Below are 19,970 nucleotides of genomic sequence, written 5' to 3'. Positions count from 1 at the left end.
TGGACTGAAGAGATTCTTATATTTCATTGCTACCTTTAAAGTCTTGATAAAAATTGATAGATACGGTATCTGCAATATATAATCTGATAATGCATAATGTTAGACCCTATCTGTAACCCGGTCTTGTACTATGATGATGGCTAATCAAACTCAAGGTAACAGGAATAGTTTCAAGTTGAAAAAACTAACCCAATGCAATCAGGATTTGTTGGTTCCATGACACCAATAATCACTGATTTCCCTGTTAATTCAGGCTTTGAGTTAACAAAGCATGTGTACTGTACATGAAGGCATGACATCAGAAGGGTTCAAAATATCAATAAATAGTATAATAATATATACGTTCAATAACTGTGTTACAATAACAATGCAAATGAAATGGAGCAAATAAAAGTTCCTTGCCTCACATCCTTTAGTCCTAACCTGGTTCCCTCTATTACTTCACCTACAGTCCCTATAGTAAAATAATCATACCCTGTGAAAATCTATACCTTTACTCACTTTACACCCTGCTTTCAAAAGACCTTAAAATTGTAGAAAGGCACAGGTTAGGAGAAGGGAATAAAAACATTTCAAAAGCAGGGAAAGTTATTTAGAATCTGATATGATTTCAGGCTGTATGACAAATAAAGTTGTTTTTTTCAAAGGGGAATGATGATTTACTATAGGCACTGCACACACAAGTCTGGTTCTATATATGCAATTATAACATTACCCAGATGCTTTTCAGACCATAGCTTGTTGAACAATAGGTCATAAATAGATCACTACAACTAACATTATAATAAACCTATATATATATATATATATATATATATATATATATATATATATATATATATATATATATATATATATATATATATATATATATATATATATATATATATATATATACATATATATATATATATATATATATATATATATATATATATATATATATATATATATGACCTGATATTGTACAGAAGCTCTTTGAAATGACATATTATTACAAGTATGATTTTGAGTGTATTATTCACATCTTGTTGCTATGTTTTGTACAGTAAAGTACAGTTGATTTATTTATCATAATTTTTTACAGAATTTCTCTCTAAGTCACATGTTCATCCAGTCAATGAGTATGTTTACATGGACACCAACAATCCGATTTTATTACGATTAAGACACTCTAATTAAGACCCAATCCCAATTCTACCCCTTAGCCCTTGCCAATACTCTTTAGCTTGAAGGCGTGGGGCTAAAGAGAAGGGGTAGACAGCCCTTCGAACTGAGATTTTTCAGGACCACACTCGAAATCAAGGGGTGAGAAAATTTCCCAGAATACACCAGCCACAGCGGTAGCATAGCTGTACCAGGAAGTCAGGAGATCCATAAATAAGTATTTTTTTCATTATTACAAATTTTTACAACAAGCAAGCAAATGTTTTAATACATTCATAACCGCGTTTGTGTTTTACCATCATGCTTTAAAATGAAAAAAAGCTCAAATAAAAATCGCTGAATTTCGCTATCTATAGTCCCTAATAATAACTTCTGTATAGCAGTCCCACAACATTCTGACACTCGATGACACTCGAATATCCTGTCAGAAAAGTCTAGTGGCTGGTAACGGGCTTTTTACAGTGTCTGCTATAATGTTAATGTTGTTTTTGTGTGCTTACACAGATGAATATGGCCACTGTGTAAATGCGCAGTATAGTTACGATCTTATTGCCACATTAGATCGTTATGATAACATGATATCATTGCCTTCAGTGATTTCTTAAAGATAAACACCAAAAAATAACACAACTGGGATGATTACAGCAGTTGTGATCGTCTGATCTCTAATGAAGCATGAGATCGCAATGACATATGATGGCGTGTGCAGGTGCTGTAGTGCTGTCCCATTTCTTAGGGGCAAATTGTGAAGCCCTTCCCCTTCACACTTTGTTTCAAGGGCCAAGGGGAAGGGGAAGGTGCAAAAATAGAATTTGGATCGTGCCTAAGAGTCTACCATGTAAACAGTGATTTTTGATAAATTTAATCCAATTAAAGTCATAAACAAACTAAACAGAAATCGAATTTAGACATGTGGAGTATGGTGATTTTAGTCACATTTTTTGAAGTGCAGTACAGACATGTAAACGCCTTAATCAAACTATTATCGTTGTGTAGTATTTTCGCCGCATTTTGTGACAGGATAGTCTATACACACGGCTGTTCGACACAATGTACCTACCAAGTCAGTGATGGACCACAGACCATCATGAAATGCAGACGTTTTGTCCCCATATGGCGTGCGCTATCAAATTCCATTAAAACAACACTCTTCCAGCAGTTCATACTCGCATCCAATATCTCGTTTGTCACGGGGATGAATTCATGTTCCTGAATGAAAGTGAAAGTGCCAAACTGCAGGTAAAGTCAACAAATGAAGAATGAAACACCTGAAATTACATGGAACTCCAGAGGAAATGTGGATAGTGTGATGACACAATGACGTTAATCGAATGATATGCTATAACATGTAAAACGGGATCATGAGAGGAACATTCAAAAAGCAACTCATGTAAACACCTTAATCATATTATTGTCTTATTCAGATTAAGGCAAATTATTTGATTACTGATGTCCAAGTAAACGTTGTCAATGACAATGTGAGGGGAGAAAAATGATGAATATGTGGGAGACAAAAACTAAAAAGCTTTGTGTAACATTGCACTTTTGTTCTGTGTATGTCAACAAGCAATAGTTTCTGCAGATTGTGAAAGGTTATCAAAGTATGTCCACACATTCACCTCTGCCTTCTTTCTTTCTCTCTCTCTCTATCTTTCTCTCTCACAATTCCTCTATTTGTTTTTCCCCTCATGGGCCTCAGCATTTCCTCATTTGCTTCATCTCTGTCTGTCTGAGTCTGTTTGGTGATGCCTCGCTTCCTCCTCGACCTTAATAGGGTCCGCTGGCATCTTTTCCTTCCCTTTTATTTGTGCTCTTTCCTTTTTATCTCTCTCTCTCTCTCTCTCTCTCTCTCTCTCATTTGCTGTGTCTCTGATCGCCTGTGCATGTGGAGGTGAGAACAGGGGAAATGGAGATGTCACAGCCAGGGGAGACAGCAAGCCTGAGGACTGTCAACATGTGAAAGGCACATTCAACCATTTAGCCTTTAAAGAGCTGAGGCGTTTTGAAAATGTCAAAATACAAAAGCAATGAGTTTTTGAAGGCAGCATGTGTGGGCTTAGTTTCAGAATTTCAGCCGGCAGAACACACACATTATACTACGCTCACACTCGTGCTCAAATGCTCTGCAGGCGGGAACACAAAGAGACTAATGGAAGCGTCGGAGTGTTTCTGCTGTCTTTGTGTGGTAAAGTTTGAGAATTACAGAAAAAATAAATGTCTTATCTGTTGCTCTGAGAAGGAAGGGTCAGATGACCTCTCATTCCTCATTTTTATGTGTTTCCTTTTTCTGTTGAACATGAAAAGGGGATACTTTGAAAATTGTAACCATTGACTTCATTCAATCTTTCATTTTCTTTTCGGCTTAATCCTTTTATTAATCTGGGTCGCCACAGCAGAATGAACCGCCAACCTATCCAGCATTTTTTTTTTATGCAGCGGATGCCCTTTTAGCTGCAACCCATCACTGGGAAACATCCATACACACTCATTCACACACATACACTACAGACAATTTAGCTTACCCAATTCACCTACTGTGTACCACATGCCTTTGGACTTTGGAAATGTGGGGAAAACTGGAGCACTCAGAGGAAACCCACGCAATAATGGGAAGACATGTAAACTCCACACAGAAATGCCAACTGACTCAGCCGAGGTTCAAACCAGCAACTTTCTTGCTGTGAGGCGATCGTGCTACCCACTGCGCCACTGTAACACCCATACCATTGACTTCATAGTGAAAATAAATACTATTTAAGAAGTCTTTTTAAAATAGATTTGTGGCAAGTGAAGGTTTTCAGTTTTTAGGTAAGCTATCCTTTTAACATGAATAACCTTTTGGTTTGTTTTTCATCCATCAGATTTAACAGAACAAAGAAAGGTAAATGTGTAACAACATTTTAAATATATATACTACCTGACAATAGTCTTGAAAGGCAAAGGCCTCTAGATTACGCTTATTTTACTAAAGTAAAATATGATCATGCCTTGATTTTTACATTTTTAATTAGGACAGTAAGGTCTGACTTTGCTTAGACAAAAGTCTTGTCACTTAACAGAAATAATGTACAGTATATAGAATATAAAGTCATGGTGTAGTGAAAAAAAGAATTAATATTGTGTATTACTCTTATGACCTTAGACCACTGCATCCATATATCTCTGCAATGACTCAAATAACTTATTAATAAAGTCATCTAGTATGGCAAAGAAAGCGTTCTTGCAGGACTCCCATAGTTCATCAAGATTCTTTGGATTCATCTTCAATGCCTCCTCCATCTTACCCCAGACATGCTCAATAATGTTTATGTCTGGTAACTGGGCTGGCCTGTCCTGGAGCACCTTGACCTTCTTTGCTTTCAGGAACTTTGATGTGGAGGCTGAAGTATGAGAAGGAGCGCTATCCTGCTGAACAATTTGTCCTCTCCTGTGGTTTGTAATGTAATGGGCAGCACAAATGTCTTGATACCTCAGGCTGTTAATGTTGCCATCCCCTCTGCAGATCTCTTGCACTCCCGTACTGAATGTAACCCTAAACCATGATTTTTCCTTTACCAAACTTGACTGATTTCTATGAGAATCTTGGGTCCATGCAGGTTCCAGTAGGTCTTCTGCAGTATTTGTGATGATTAGGATGCAGTTCAACAGATGATTCGTCTGAAAAATCTCCCTTCTGCCACTTTTCCAAATGATCAACTAGAAGTCAAGTTATTATTTGTCACTCATCAAATTTGGTAATTTTGTAATTTTATACACATATATTATATAAAGAGCTTCTCTAGATTATTCCTCTTTTTTTAGACTTTTGATTTAATATTTTACCCTAACATAAATTTGAATGTACTCATTTTTGGAACATTATACAAGTTATTTTGTTAGATTAGCTCCAGATTTGCCATCTGACTAAACAAATATATTTGCATGGCATGTAATAGAAAATATTAATAAATAAAATTAATTTGTGAGGGGTGTACTCATATTTGCTGAGCATTGTAAGTAAAGTATAATTTAAAATATAAAAAAGGCCATTAAACAACACTACTCAGTCATATCAGTCATATTTATAAAAATAATCATTCATTCATTTATTCATTTTCTTTTCGGCTTAATCCCTATATTAATCAGGGGTCACCACAGCTTGCATTCACGTCATGTCTTTGGGCTGTGGAGGAAACCGGAGCACCCGGAGGAAATGCAGACAAACATGGGAAGAACATGAAATGCACAGAAATCCACACAGAAATGGCAACTGACTCAGCCTGAGCTCCAACCAGCTACCTTCTTGCTGTGAGGCGATGGTGCTACACTGCGCCACTGTGACGCCCTAAAAATAATCATTCAATGAATAAAAATAAATAAATAAATAATTGTAACTTTGCCGCTGTTTTTCAACCCGCAGGGTTTTTTTTACCCATTTGACAGCAACTTTTATATATATTTACTAGCCTGCAGTATGGATCAGATACATCCATTATGCTGAATGACACTGAAACATTATATCACTCAAACTTTGGCATATGCTTTCGATATCCATAAAATTGTCTTTGTAAATTAAATTTCACGCTGGCACCAAAATGAGATGTCTTATCATCAAAGCCAGAGTAAAAATCAACATTCGCACACCTGTGTTGTGGCAACAAGTTGTAACATTTATGTATCCAAGTTCAATGATAACTAATTGTTCAAACGAGTCATATTTGCCCTAAAGCCAACTGCACCATCATGTGTATATCCACGTGCGTGTCTTAAAAAGATTTGTGTTTTTTTTTTTAGGATAAGGAGGAGCAGTGGATGACAAAACTGGTTCCAGGTGTGAATGATTTCGTTCTGCTTCAGCCACTCCAGTGGAATACACAGTATGAGGTGGAAATCACCGCCCGCAACGTCAAAGGCCTTTCCGAACCCACCGTTGTGAAGTTCTCCATGCCTCAGAAACCTGATATCACAGGTACACGCACTTCCACAACACACGCACTACATATGACAGATTGAGTCCGATTACCTGCAGCACTTCATCACCCACTCACAATATCTATAGTTGAAATTATATGTGTCCTATTATAATTACATGCTCTGCCACAGTTCAGCACACTTGCCAAGCCGCCCACGCTTGAAAACTCAGATTCACAATCAAACCTGCAGGGTAACCCACTGTAGCCATTTCTGTATCCTAATCAAGTGTGAGTTGTCAGAAGCATTGTCTCCTCTAGGAAAATAAAAGGATGAGGAAGAAATTATCACTACATAAATGTCCAGTCATTAGTTCTTGCGTGTGCTTGTGATCGGTTGTGAATAATGCTTTTATAAGACGCCTTTTAATATTTGAGTTACTAGTTCCCAATAGAAAATAAACATTTCCCAATCCCCCAAGCTCTGCTGGATGCATAGTAAAGTTGATAGCTGAGGCAGGTGATCAAACAGATGGAAAACACAGGAAGCGCAGATTGACAGAAGAGATTTGCGTTCCCATCAGTAACACAATGCTGCTTTTTCTAATGCTATTTAAAAGGAGAGCGATGTCAGGGTAAACACATATTAAAGATGACGTTTGATTGTTTTAAAATCTCTGCTTTGTTGGCTTTTCTCTGTTGTCAGTTTCAAATAAAACTCAAGGTATTGTCATTTAATATACTGTAAACAGAAAAGCACATGATTTTACACCTGATTAGGAAATTGATTTTGAAAACGCATACAACAGACAAGTGCAAGAGTGTTTTCTATCTGGCGAAGGATTCTGATAGGGATATATTGTGTTTACATTATAGTATGAAGTGTTTTTAGACCTGTGATATATCACAGTTTTGTATAAACGTGGGTTTTAACTAAAAAATCATCTTTAAAAACCCTCCTTTCTAGTTATGCTCACCTTAATATACATTAAAATCATATTCAATTAGAGCTTCACACTTCTGAATAAAAAGAGAATCATGTTTGTTTGTTTGTTTGTTTGTTTGTTTGTTTGTTTGTTTGTTTTTTGTTTGTCTGCACTGTAAAAAAATGCTGGGCTCTACACAACTGATTTGAGTTGGGACAACATGGAGGCATTGAATTAACTTATAAGTTAATGGATTGAACATAAAACAATTAAGTTGTGCCAAAAAAAGAAGAATTGTGTTGTTTCAGCTCATTTTAAATAAGTAGTTTGAATAAGCAGCAAATGTAATTGTTTGTTTGTTTGTTTGTTTGTTTGTTTGTTTGTTTGTTTGTTTGTTTGTTTGTTTGTTTGTTTGTTTGTTTGTTTGTTCGTTTGTTTGTTCGTTTGTCTGCACTGTAAAAACTACTAGGTTCCACATAGCTGATTTGTGTTGGGACAACATAAAGGAATTGAATTAACTTATAAGTTAATCAATTGGATTGAACATAAAACAATTAAGTTGCCCCAAAAAACTCAAGAATTGTGTTGTTTAAGCTCTTTTTAAATAAGTAGTTTGAATAAGCAGGAAATTTGTTTGTTTGTTTGTTTGTTTGTTTGTTTGTTTGTTTGTTTGTTTGTTTGTTTGTTTGTTTGTTTGTTTGTTTGTTTGTTTGTTTGTTTGTTTGTTTGTTTGTTTGTTTGTTTGTTTGTTTGTTTGTTTGTTTGTTTGTTTGTTTGTATAAAGAGTGTTAACAGTTCTCCCATGATTCTAAATATAGACCGCTTAAAAAATAACAAATAATTTATTAGAAGTTTGAGTAGCTTATTTCATGTTTATTAAAACTAAATTTGTTATTTTATCTATATTTTTATCTTTTTGATAGGTTTGAAAGTCATGGTAGTTTAGAATTAACATCTCCCAGGGGAATCGAGATCTTACAGCTCTAAATTAAATTCTTATATGAACAGTGAATTATTATAACATATAAAAACCATTCTGTTTTTTTCTTCTTTTCTGTATATATATATATATATATATATATATATATATATATATATATATATATATATATATATATATATATATACACACACACACTATCAATCACAACATAATTCATTCAAGAAACAAGTGTATAAACTTTTTTAAATATTAATATTGTATATATACTCGTGTTGTTCTCTAATCCTGAATCTCTATGCTGAGCCAGTGTTTATATTGGGACTGTGTTAGTCAGCTCAATTCATGCTAGACTAGTTATATTAATGAACAGAATCTTCTTCAAAAGGTATGTGCTGCAACTTATATCTTTCTGTTTTGAACTATCGATACTTTCCTTTTTACATTATATGTTATGTGCCGGTATAAGATTCTGATGGTATGATAACCTTGGATAAAAATAACACACTTTTACGATTTCATGGTATTGTGATTATTATTTTAAAATAAGTTCTTTTTCCCCATCGAACACAATATATTTTAGTTTAAGAAACATTTAAAATATTTTGGCTTTTGTTATTTTAAAGATGTCAGGCTAAACAATTTAAATAAATCACTGACTATCTTCATTAGTTTTAAAAACAGATTTCTTAACAACTTGAAAAGGCATCTTAAGATATCTTTATTTTCTTTGCATATAAAGTAAGGCCACTGCACTCTTCAGGTCTATAGCATGCTTGTATGTTGGTGTATAAGTGACTTGTTTTTCAAAAAAAATCTGAATCGTGGGCTGACCAGTAGCTTTTGATTTGGACTTTTTTTTTTTGCTGTAGACACAGTTGCCCTAAAAACCTAATGAAATAGTCGTAAAAAAACTAACATATACCTACTTAACGGTATTAAAGAAGATGTTTGCAGTTTCAAAACCTTGACTCTTGCAAACCCTGGTAAACCTTGAAACGGGCTATTGTCCTATGCCTAACCATATGTTCTATTTTCCTGTCACTGTCGATCCTGGGATTTTGTTGTGTTGTTAACAGATGTTTGAAATACAGGATAAATGTGTAGTGGTGTCGATGAAAGTGTTTTGTTTTGAGCGCGTGGGGTCCCAGGTTCATAACTGCTCTAATAACAAGGTTTGTTTTAATGAACCAAGCAAAATTGCACCTGTACGTGAGTGGATTTATATTAAGGCCAGCAAATGATGAACACAAAAGTGTAGCTGCAAGCTGTTTCATAAAGTGACCCCCACAAAATATATTATAAACACTACTAGCATGGATGGATGGATGGAGGGATGGATGGATGGATGGATGGATGGATGGATGGATGGATGGATGGATGGATGGATGGATGGATAGATAGAAAACTAAAAATGATAGAAAGAATGATAGACAATGATAGACGGATAGATGGATGGATGGATGGATGAATGAATGAATGGATGGATAGATGGATGGATGGATGGATGGATGGATGGATGGATGGATGGATGGATGGATGGATGGATGGATGGAAAGAGGGATGTAAATAAGTTTGATGTAAAAATCTTGACATCCATTTGACATCCACACATTGATGTCCATTTCATCAGCAAAATAACCACACAAAAAGTATTATAAGAAATATTGTATTCTTTTGAAAGCTTCATTTACAGATTACACTAGATTTCTACAATGCATGTAAACTACCTTGATGTCAAATTGACATCTAATTGACCTCTAAAATTTGTCATCTGAAATCTGATTTGCATTTTTGACATGTTTTTAATGTCATTTTGACATCAAGGAGCCCACAGCGAAGACAGGTGGACTGATTTTTATAATACAATAACTACATGTTCAGTGCTTCCCACACATAGACTATGTGCTTCCCACTCATAGACCAGGTATATTAACGGCTGCCCAAGTATATTTAGTGACACATTTTTAAAATATTATTATCATCCGTTTACACTATTTTGTATCCGCCTAATATAACCAAACATCCGTGATTGTAGTGGTAGTAGTAGTGGAATATCCTCTCTCGTTTACCCATTTCGTTCTGTGCTCACCTGAACTGTCAACACTTCCACAGACAGTCTCACATGCACTGCAGACCCACAGAGACTCTCCTTTTTGGCAGTTAAAAAATTCACATGGGTTTCTAAATTTCTTAAAATGTCTGCGATTCAGTTTTTGATTTCTAAAGCTAAGATTAATCGTATGCTTTTTTGCATTACCTTTTTACTTAGGCCTACTTTCGCTTGACTTTGCAGCTGACAGCGTGCGCTCAGTCGTGAGAGCGAGAGAAACATTAAATAGTTCATTCTTGAATCTAAACAACTTTACTATATACTCAAAGACGACGAAATGACTGCAAAATATATGTACACCATTAGAAATGGTTAATCAACACATTTTATTTATGTGTATATTTAAATAATACACACATTTTAATCTTGTAATTATTATAACTTTTAGAGATATTGTATGTTTTTATTCCTTTTTCTGTCATTTATTTCTCATTTGCTGTATATTTTATTAATTTGATGATGTCATTAGGTTAGATTACATAGGCTATGTTATATACATTTCTAAAATGCTTTGGCATTCAAGTTTGCTTTGAACTTGAAAGAGCGACAGAAGCAGATTTTACCAGTCAGTGGGTGCACATGGCTCCGGAATAGCATAAAAGTAAGAGAAATAGTGGATTTCTTTTTTATTTTTTAGTCCTTTTTTTTACTTAACCCATTGAAAAGAAACAGTGTGTAACAGTGTCATAAAAAAATAAAACTATTGTTAAAAATTCAATTGTTTTGTTTGTTGCATATAGTTAACTATTGTGATGTGATGTGAGTTAATGGTGTTTCAATCCGGCTACCACCGCAAGTATATTTTAAACCTATGGGAAGCCCTGATGTTTGCAACAAAAACAAATCTATCATTCATTTTTTTGTCCGTCTAGTAAAGGAAAAACAAAAAAAAGGACAAAATAATGCCAAATAATGCCATGATATTGACAGATGATATTTAAATTTTGTCTGTACATGTCCAATTATATGTGAAATATTCCTAGAAGCAATGGCAGTGCATACATAGGTTTACATTTGTGTGTGCGCGCGTATGTGTGTGTGTTGACAGCACTGCTCCTCAGGAGCTTGAATTTACCTTGTTAATTCGATGTCATTTGTATATTCTCTCCCAACTCCTCCTCATCCTCTCCCTTTCCTCTCTCCCTCTCCGACTGCACCCCTTCATCCCCACTGGCCCACGCTCTTATTTATAATTCTATTGTGCTTCGTCTCGTTGTTTCACTCTAAACAATCCTGCTCTCCAATTCCCACCTAATGAATTATGCAACGCATTCTGGGCCACATCGCAAATCGCTGGGCTTTTTGTTTTGCAATGAACTGCCACTAAACTTCCTTTTCTGTGTATCTCTAAACACCCTGCGATCCTTTCAATCAAACAAACCCTTCCCACGGACACTGGTTTGGACTGCTCACATTCATGTCACATTCATCCCCTGTTTATTTACTGACCGGCGCTAAAATGATCTCATTTGCTCTCTTCTAATCATCGTTATCCATTAACCCAACGCTCTGGTGTTATGAATACACTGCTTTCATTCTGTCCGTGTGTAACCATCCTGTGTCCTTTGCTGGCTCCACACACCTACTGTATGTCTTTCCCTCTTCCTCCCCTTCATCTCATTGCAGATCAGTGTTGTGAGCCTCCTCCAGCTGGACGTGGACGTCCCTCCATGCAGCCCGTCCATATGGTGACCGTCTTCGGAGCTGCTCTGTCACTGTTGCTGCGCTTGTGTCTGTGTTGACATCGCTACCTTGCCTGGAATGAGCCAAAAAGACTGAGCCAGGGGCTTTTTTTAAGCCCCAAACAGTGGATCGCTGACCCTTAAGCCCAAAGTATACTTCGGTTTTTATATCTAAGCTAGAAAAATGGTTCCCAACCCTAGGGGTGAACAAAGATTTATGAGGGGTCACCCAACTCACACTCCTCCTGTAGAAAAGCAGTTTGAGGATAAACTAAATTCTTGATGGTTAATAATTGATCATTAAAAGCATATTCATTACAGCAATTTGACAAACTGTCAAGAATTAAACAATGTCCAGCATTTAGCAAATTTTCCAAGGCACAGCATGAAGACGTATGTTTTGTTTTTGTGAAAAAAACAGCCGACGGCAGTGAGAGATTTTAAACTGTGATGCCAGAGAAATATGAATTAATGTATATCTGAAGAAAACTGATTGTCAGGAAAAGTTTCCATATACAGACTAATAAAAATGTGTTTTATGTACAGCAGTTATGGGAAAACATCTATATTTCTGACATTCTATAGGCGCCACCTACTGTCAGAAAGTGGATTTACATTTTCATTCAGATTGTCTGCGTTTTTGTTCAGACCATTGACTGAATCAGGCAAAAAAATAAAAGTAATAGTGAGCTAATATTCACTACTGCAAATACTAAATTAAACATTCTAATAATGATTGTAATAATAATAATAATAATTCATTCATTTTTTCTTTCATTTTCTTTTCGGCTTAGTCCCTTTATTAATCAGGGGTCACCACAATGGAATGAACCACCAAGTTTTCCAGCAAATGTTATACCCAGCGGATGCCCTTCCAACTGCAACCCATCACTGGGAAACATCCATACAGTCTCATTCATACACATACACTACGGACAATTTAGCCTACCCAATTCACCTACAGCGCATATCTTTGGACTGTGGGGGAAACCGGAGCACTCGGAGGAAACCCATGCGAACACAGGGAGAACATGCAAACTCCACAGAGAAATGCCAACTGACCCAGCCAAGGCTCGAACCAGCGACATTTTTGCTGTGAGGCAACATCGCTACCCGCTGCGCCACCACATCACCAATAATAATAATAATAATAATAACAAATATAAAAATAATTTCTTTATATTTATAACATTTTGTTAACAATTTACTTGGAGAGATGTTCATAAGACTGTCAGGACTCTTTTATAATCATAGCATGTCAATATGGAGATTTTATGCACGTTTATGACAACTTGATGAACGTCATGAGGCCATTATAATTGTGTTATGATTTTTCTGATCACTTTTTTTAGAGGAGCAAATTGAATTAGGCATTAAAATTTGTTTGTGGGCTGTACGGTGGCACAGTGGGTAGCATGATCACATCACAGCAAGAAGGCCGCTGGTTCGAGCCTCAGCTGGGTTGGCGTTGGCGTTTCTGTGTGGAATTTGCATGTTCTCCACGTGTTCGCATGGGTTTCCTCTGGTTGCGTGGTATAGGTGAATTGGATAAGCTAAATTGTCCATAGTGTATGTGTCTGAATAAGTGTGTATGGATGTTCACAGTGATAGGTTGCAGCTGGAAGGGCATCCGCTGAGTAAAACATATGCTGGATAAGTTGGCGGTTCATTCCGTTGTGGCAACCCCAGATTAATAAAGGGACTAAGTTGAAAAGAAAATAAATGAATGATTTCATTTGTTCATAGAAATGTCAAAACTCTTTCAAATAATTTTAGAACAGCTTCATTAATATTTAATAACATTTGACTGCATTTTAATGACAAATTCATTTTGAACCACTGTAGATGGTGTCAAGAAAAAAAATTTGTGAAGCTGTTAGGGATACATCGATATAAATTTTTTGGCCGATAACGATGACCGATAACTCTTAAGATAAGGAGGTCGATAGCCAATATATTATAGCCATATAAATATTTCCAAATGTTATATTTTTATACAGTAAACAACTGATTTTATTTTTAAAACCTCATAAAAGTTTGATCTTATGAACTGAATAACCTACTCAAAGCAAAAAAGCAATAATTTCAAAATGACAATGTGATTATATAGATATATTCAGGATTTCACATAAATCAGCATGCCAAAAATAACTTATTTCCTTTCCTTCGCCTAGCATATTAACATGCAACTTGACTGTTGCATAAAAATGAAGCAAGATATCGCGATGACATATGATGATGTTTGCGGGTGTTGTAATGGCGTCCCATTTCTTAGCGGTAAATTTTGAAGCCCTTTCCGTTCACACTCTGTTTCAAGGGCAAAGGGGAAGGGGTAGGGGTACAAAAATAAAATTGGGATTGGGCCTAAAGGGGGTCACACACCAGAAGCGCCACGCAGTGCCATACATTTCAGAATTCTAAACATAGGTGTCTATCAGGGTACACACACCAGCGGCGCAAGTCGGCGGCTGTCCGCGATGCCCAGCCACGACTCAGGACACTGTTCATTTCTCTGACGGACCACAGAGCGCCATCTGATTAGTTTCATGTTAAATATCATGCGAATGTGCGCGTCTGGTGTGTGATACTTTTAAATGTCATGTGCGCGCCGTGTCGCGGCGCTGAGCGGCGCTTCCGGTGTGCGACCTGCTTAAGTCAACCAACCTTTTTTTTGGATTATTATTTTAATCTTTATGTAGTTGTTATTATTGAAAACCTAACAATTGATTCTCTTCTATGATTTTTATGGGGTGAAATAGGGTGAATGTTAAAATTCTTGGAGAAGGAAAAAAGGTTGGGAACCTTAAAAGCTTGTGTGTAAGCTTTGAATTGCTTCTGCACTAATTAGTCTGCCACAGTGTGGGAACAATGACCTGGGCATTGCTTCATGGTCAGAAAAGAAACAGAAGAAAGCAGTTGCCAAGTCTTTTTTTTTTTTTGGTTCTGCGGAATTTTGCTAATTTTATTTTGTCTCGGGTTCAACCCATGAGAAGCAGATACAATTTCAATGAATGGTATTACCCTCCTGCCACTTCTGGGAACATTTAGGTTTTGCTTAGTACAGGCTTTGTTATAAAGAACTGCCAACTCTAGAAGAGAAAGAACAACAAAGTAATGAAGATGAATAGACTGTGTTGTCATATGCATGTGTGAATGGATGAAGAGTAAATCACAATTCAAAACTGTGTCATTTCTAGCTCTTCATTAGCATTTGATAATGTTTTCATGCAGTTTTGGTTATAAACAGATAAAAATAGTCTTTGCATGCAGCACAGATTCATTCAATATTCTTGTGCACAATAAATAGTTTTAGGATTTGTTGTCTAAAATGGTTTGTACATACCTCATCCAAGGCTCTTTTTCTTTTCTTGTCTTGTAACATTTCCAGTTACTGTTTTCGTGAGAGAAACCAAATTAATCAAGCTGGGTGAACAATTTCAGACCATTTTGCAGACTTGTTTAGATCAATAGAATAGTTATTTGTGGACCACTTCTGAATCTAAACAACTGATAGAATACACACAACGAGATTGCTGAGAAAAAATGAGTGAAAATGAATCTCAATAAGGGTCAAGCAACACCCCGGGGACTAACCCATTACAGGGCATTCATTGAAGTACTCATTGGAAAAACCCTGGAGTGTTAAGGCCCCAGTAATCTTCAAACAAAAGTCTTTTTTATTCTTCATTTGAGTGCAAAAATAAGCTTAAAAGGCTGAGGCTGAGCCGTATACTGTTTTTGAACCCTCCAACATGTCCGTGCTACAGTAGGCAGTGTTGTAAATGTGTCAAACAATGATGTCTGAGAGAGAAGAACCGTTTCATAAACATCTGGCAAGCAGCCTTCTCCACCAGAAGCATTACCATGGCAGGTCACATCTTCACATTGTTTTCTTTTTGCAACAGACAGGTGCTGAATGGTGCCGCCAGTGTTTGCAAATTCATAGAAAAGATGTGAAGAGTTTTGTGGGCTTCTTATCCGTTGTAGGACCCGCATATGAGTCTCAGCGACTGATCTTACAAATGTAGATACTTCTGTATCAGCTCTGCTACTCGACTCCACAATGTATTCATGTTGCTAGTGTTGTTAATTTGGATGTAGTTTCCTGCCTGAATAAAAAAAAAAAACTTCTGGATATTTTGTCAGGGTTTTATTCAAAATGACGTCATTTCAGTTCGTTCTTCGGTTTCATTTAAAGTATACCGAGTCCTCTACTGAGGATTATTACTGGACTTTTATAACTTTGATGGCTTAAAAATATGACTAAAATTATTTTATAATCAAGGTCAGTTAAGTTCCTATATATGGTTCTTCACACAATGAAGGGTTAAACGAGAACAAAAACAGTATTATTATTATTTTATTTTATTTTATTTTATTTTATTTTATTTTATTTTATTTTATTTTATTTTATTTTATTTTTTTAGGGACCGAGCACTGAAACGATGCGAAACAGTGCGTGGGCCCTATTGGAATTGTTCAGTTTCTTCTTCTTCTTTTCCAGATTGAATTGCACTTTTGAGGGTCTAAACATGCACAAAAACTCAATGAAACTTTGCACACGCCCCAGAAGTGGCGAAAATTGATGTTTGTTATAAGCTTCTGAAGTAGGTGTGGCAAAATGACTCTACAGCGCCACCTATACACTTTTGACGGATTGACCCGCGACCTACGATTCACTCACATGGACGAAAATTGGGACACACATTAAACATGCCGAAAGTCAGATATTTTTAACTTCCTGTGCCAAAAAAGTGCAGTTTATGGCATTTCCAGGCATTGTATTTTAACAAACTCCTCCTAGGGATTTTATCCGATCAACACTGAAATTGGCTTTTGTCATCTAAAGGTGTTGGCGACGTTAAATTGCGAAGATCGAGTGACAGTTTTCGTTTGCATCGAAGCAGGAAGTTATAATTCAGCCATACATTGTCTAATCTGCCTCAAAATCCACACATTTAACAAGAGTCCTGACCTGAACACGTTTACATGCCAATATCCAGATACAGTCAAAGCGCCATCTATTAGCAACAGGAAATGACATATTTGACACTGTAACAAACTCCTTAAACTTTGTCAGTATATTCCAAAGGCCTTTGTGATGTTAAATTACGAAGATCTAGAGTTTTCGCCGGAGGGGGGTCCATGGTGGACTGACAAAGTTCAGTGCTTCACCATGGAGGAGGAAATACTTATAACTGACAAGCCACACAATGTCAGATCTGCCTGAAAGGTCACAGGTTCGATAAGATTCCTCCCCTGAAGTCATCTACATTCCAATATTGAGTCACAGTCATAGCGCCACCTGCTGACAGAAGGAAGTTTGGCATAAATCTGTGATTTCTCAGTTTTTTTCATATATTTATCAGTTAAAAATATTATTGCCGACTGTTCTCAGTCATCCTAAGGCATCGGTGCACCCGAGATCCCTTTCGGCTTGCTGCTTTAATTATTATTATTTATTATTGTTATTATTGTTATTATTGTTATTATTATTATTATTATTATTATTATTATTATTATTATTATTATTATTATTATATTAACATGCCTACAACATCCCCGTGGCAGGGCAAAGAAGGTGGATTTCTGGAACACATCCACTTATTGCTTAATCGTCACAAGCCAATGGAAGCTTAAAGGTGTTTAAGAGCCAAATTGAACACCCCTAAAAGTTTGCTTAGGTTAACTGCAAAGATGAACTAAAATCAACTTCTCAAATTTTGGCAGGGTTTTGTTTTAATTCGATCTTCTGTTTTATTTGAAGTATACCGGGGCCTTTACTGAGGATTATTACAAGACTTTTATAACTTTGATAGCTTAAAAATATAGCTAAAATTATATTGTAATCAGGGTCAATTAAGTTCCTACAGTATATATGGTTCTTCACACAATGAAGGGTTAAACAAGAACAAAAACATTTTTATTCCTCATAACTTTTAGACAGAAAAAGGGCAGACATTAAAAAGAAAAATCTGAACTGGGGTATATATTGAAAAGCTGAGTGTTTGGCTATGCTCTTAAAAAAGACGAAGTATACTTTGGGATTTCGCCATTGCTCCTTAACAGTAGCTTTATTATATATGCTTGTGAGACCATCTGTCCCGCTTTACTGTCCTGGCCACCCTTCATGCCAAAAATCGACCTGCTTTTTTGTCCGTAAAGGTCTTGCATATTATTGACAACAAAGGAGGAGGAAAAACTGAGTGGTTAATTTGTTTGCTACCTGTAACAGTCGCAATCAGACCCTTGGCTTTATGTTTAATGAGCTCCTTTTTGCTGGTGTTTACAAACACACAGTATAAGCCACCAGCGTGAGGGCTTTTCCATCTTCTGTGCATCCACAGGCTCTTTTGTTTTGGTTTATTATGACTATGGGAAATGTCAGCAGTTGCATCGCTTGAGAGAATGCATTTAATGATGTTGCTGATACGCACACACAGAGATATACTACGCAGCACTCATTAAATGGAGTCAAGTAGGATTTCAAATTGATATGACTTTTAAACACTGGTATCATAAATCAAACAGGCTGACTTTGTGTTACAGATAATACGAGAAACATAAAACAAGGTTTCTCTCTCCTAGTGAGTCCAAATATAATGCACATTAATTTTCATTCTCTGAGTACACCTCTGGCAGCGATGTTGCCGTGCCTTTTTATTGTATATTCTCAGTAGTGATGAGAAACAACATTACTGGAATTGTGCACAGTCTGTGAATATGAATATTTGGGTGAAATGTTTCTGCCGTGAAGGGGTTGTAGCTTATGAATGCAGTGAATTAAGCTATAACAGTGATTGTTGTGCATGTCACTGCACAGGACTTATTTCAGTTACACTGCTGTTAAAAATATTGGGGCCATTTCTTAAAGACTTTTATTCTACGATTACATTTATTTGATCAATAAAACAGTAAAAACAGCAATATTAAAATATTATTACAATTATTTTCTGTTGCTAAATTATTTAAACATTTTATTGTGCCAAAAAAACAGACATTTCAGTTTTAAATAATTATAAGAAATCATTTTAGTATGATAATTTGTGGCCTAAACATTTGTATGATAACAACAACAACAACTATTATTATTATTATTATTATTATTATTATTATTATTATTATTATTATTATTATTATTATCATGCCTAAGACACATCTATGATAACAACAACAATATTATTATTATTATTTTAATAATTATTATTGTATTTATTATTATTATTATTATTATTATTATTATTATTATTATTATTATTATTATTATATGAACATGCCTACAACTCAAGTATGACAGTAACAACATCAACTATATTAATTATGATTATTGTTTATTATAATAATAATAATAATAATAATAATTATTATTATTATTATTATTATTATTATTATTATTATTATTATTATTATATTAACATGCCTTGACACATGTATGATAACAACAAAAACAATTATTAATTTTATTATTATGATGATGATTATTATTAATTTATTTTCTTCTTCTTATTATTATTATTATTATTATTATTATTATTATTATTATTATATTAACATGCCTACAACTCAAGTATGACAGTAACAACAACAACAACTATATTAATTATGATTATTATTAGCATTATTATTTATTATTATAATTAATAATAATAATTTATATTATTATTGTTGTTATTATTATTAGTAGTAGTATTATTATTATTATTATTATTATATTAACATGCCTAGACATGCCTAGACACATGTATGATAACAACAAAAACAACTATTAATTTTATTATTATTATGATGATTGTTATTATTTATTCATTTTATTATTATTATTATTGTTGTTGTTGTTGTTGTTGTTGTTGTTGTTTATGCTGTTGTTGTTGTTGTTGTTGTTGTTGTTGTTGTTGTTGTTGTTGTTGTTGTTGTTGTTGTTGTTGTTGTTGTTGTATTGTACAAAATATTTGTTCAGTTAAATATATAGAATTTTTTCAAAAGATTTATTTGAAATACATTGTTTTACATAACATTCTGTACTGTCACTTTTTTAAGATATCTTGTTTTATTGCTGAATCAAACTAATATTTTTTTCTGGCATGCCTTGCTTCACTTTCTTGACTGTCTGGATGCCGTCTTGCAATTTGGATTGGATGAAGTGCTGTGCTGTTGTCAAAAGATTATTTATTTTCTGCTATCTGAGGAGTGCATTTTGAGGTCCGTGGAATGTGAAGTGCATAACTATAGATTGTGCTATTCTGATGCAACATG

At 35.1% G+C, this 19,970-nt stretch overlaps 1 protein-coding gene across 2 annotated transcripts in view; it reads left to right on the top strand.

The window, feature by feature from the left end:
• ncam2 (neural cell adhesion molecule 2) overlaps window positions 1-19,970 on the top strand; it is a 403,925-nt gene that overhangs the window by 358,938 nt on the left and 25,017 nt on the right. For both annotated transcript variants that reach the window (XM_056465630.1, XM_056465629.1), the window contains exon 15: window positions 5,941-6,115. In XM_056465630.1, coding sequence (XP_056321605.1) covers window positions 5,941-6,115 — 175 coding nt within the window. The remainder of the gene's footprint in view (window positions 1-5,940; window positions 6,116-19,970) is intronic.

Source organism: Danio aesculapii, chromosome 9 (assembly GCF_903798145.1).
Source record: "Danio aesculapii chromosome 9, fDanAes4.1, whole genome shotgun sequence".
Lineage (NCBI taxonomy): Eukaryota > Metazoa > Chordata > Actinopteri > Cypriniformes > Danionidae > Danio > Danio aesculapii.
The sequence above is the reverse complement of the archived record's forward strand: the minus strand, read 5'-3'. Positions and strand labels throughout refer to the sequence as shown.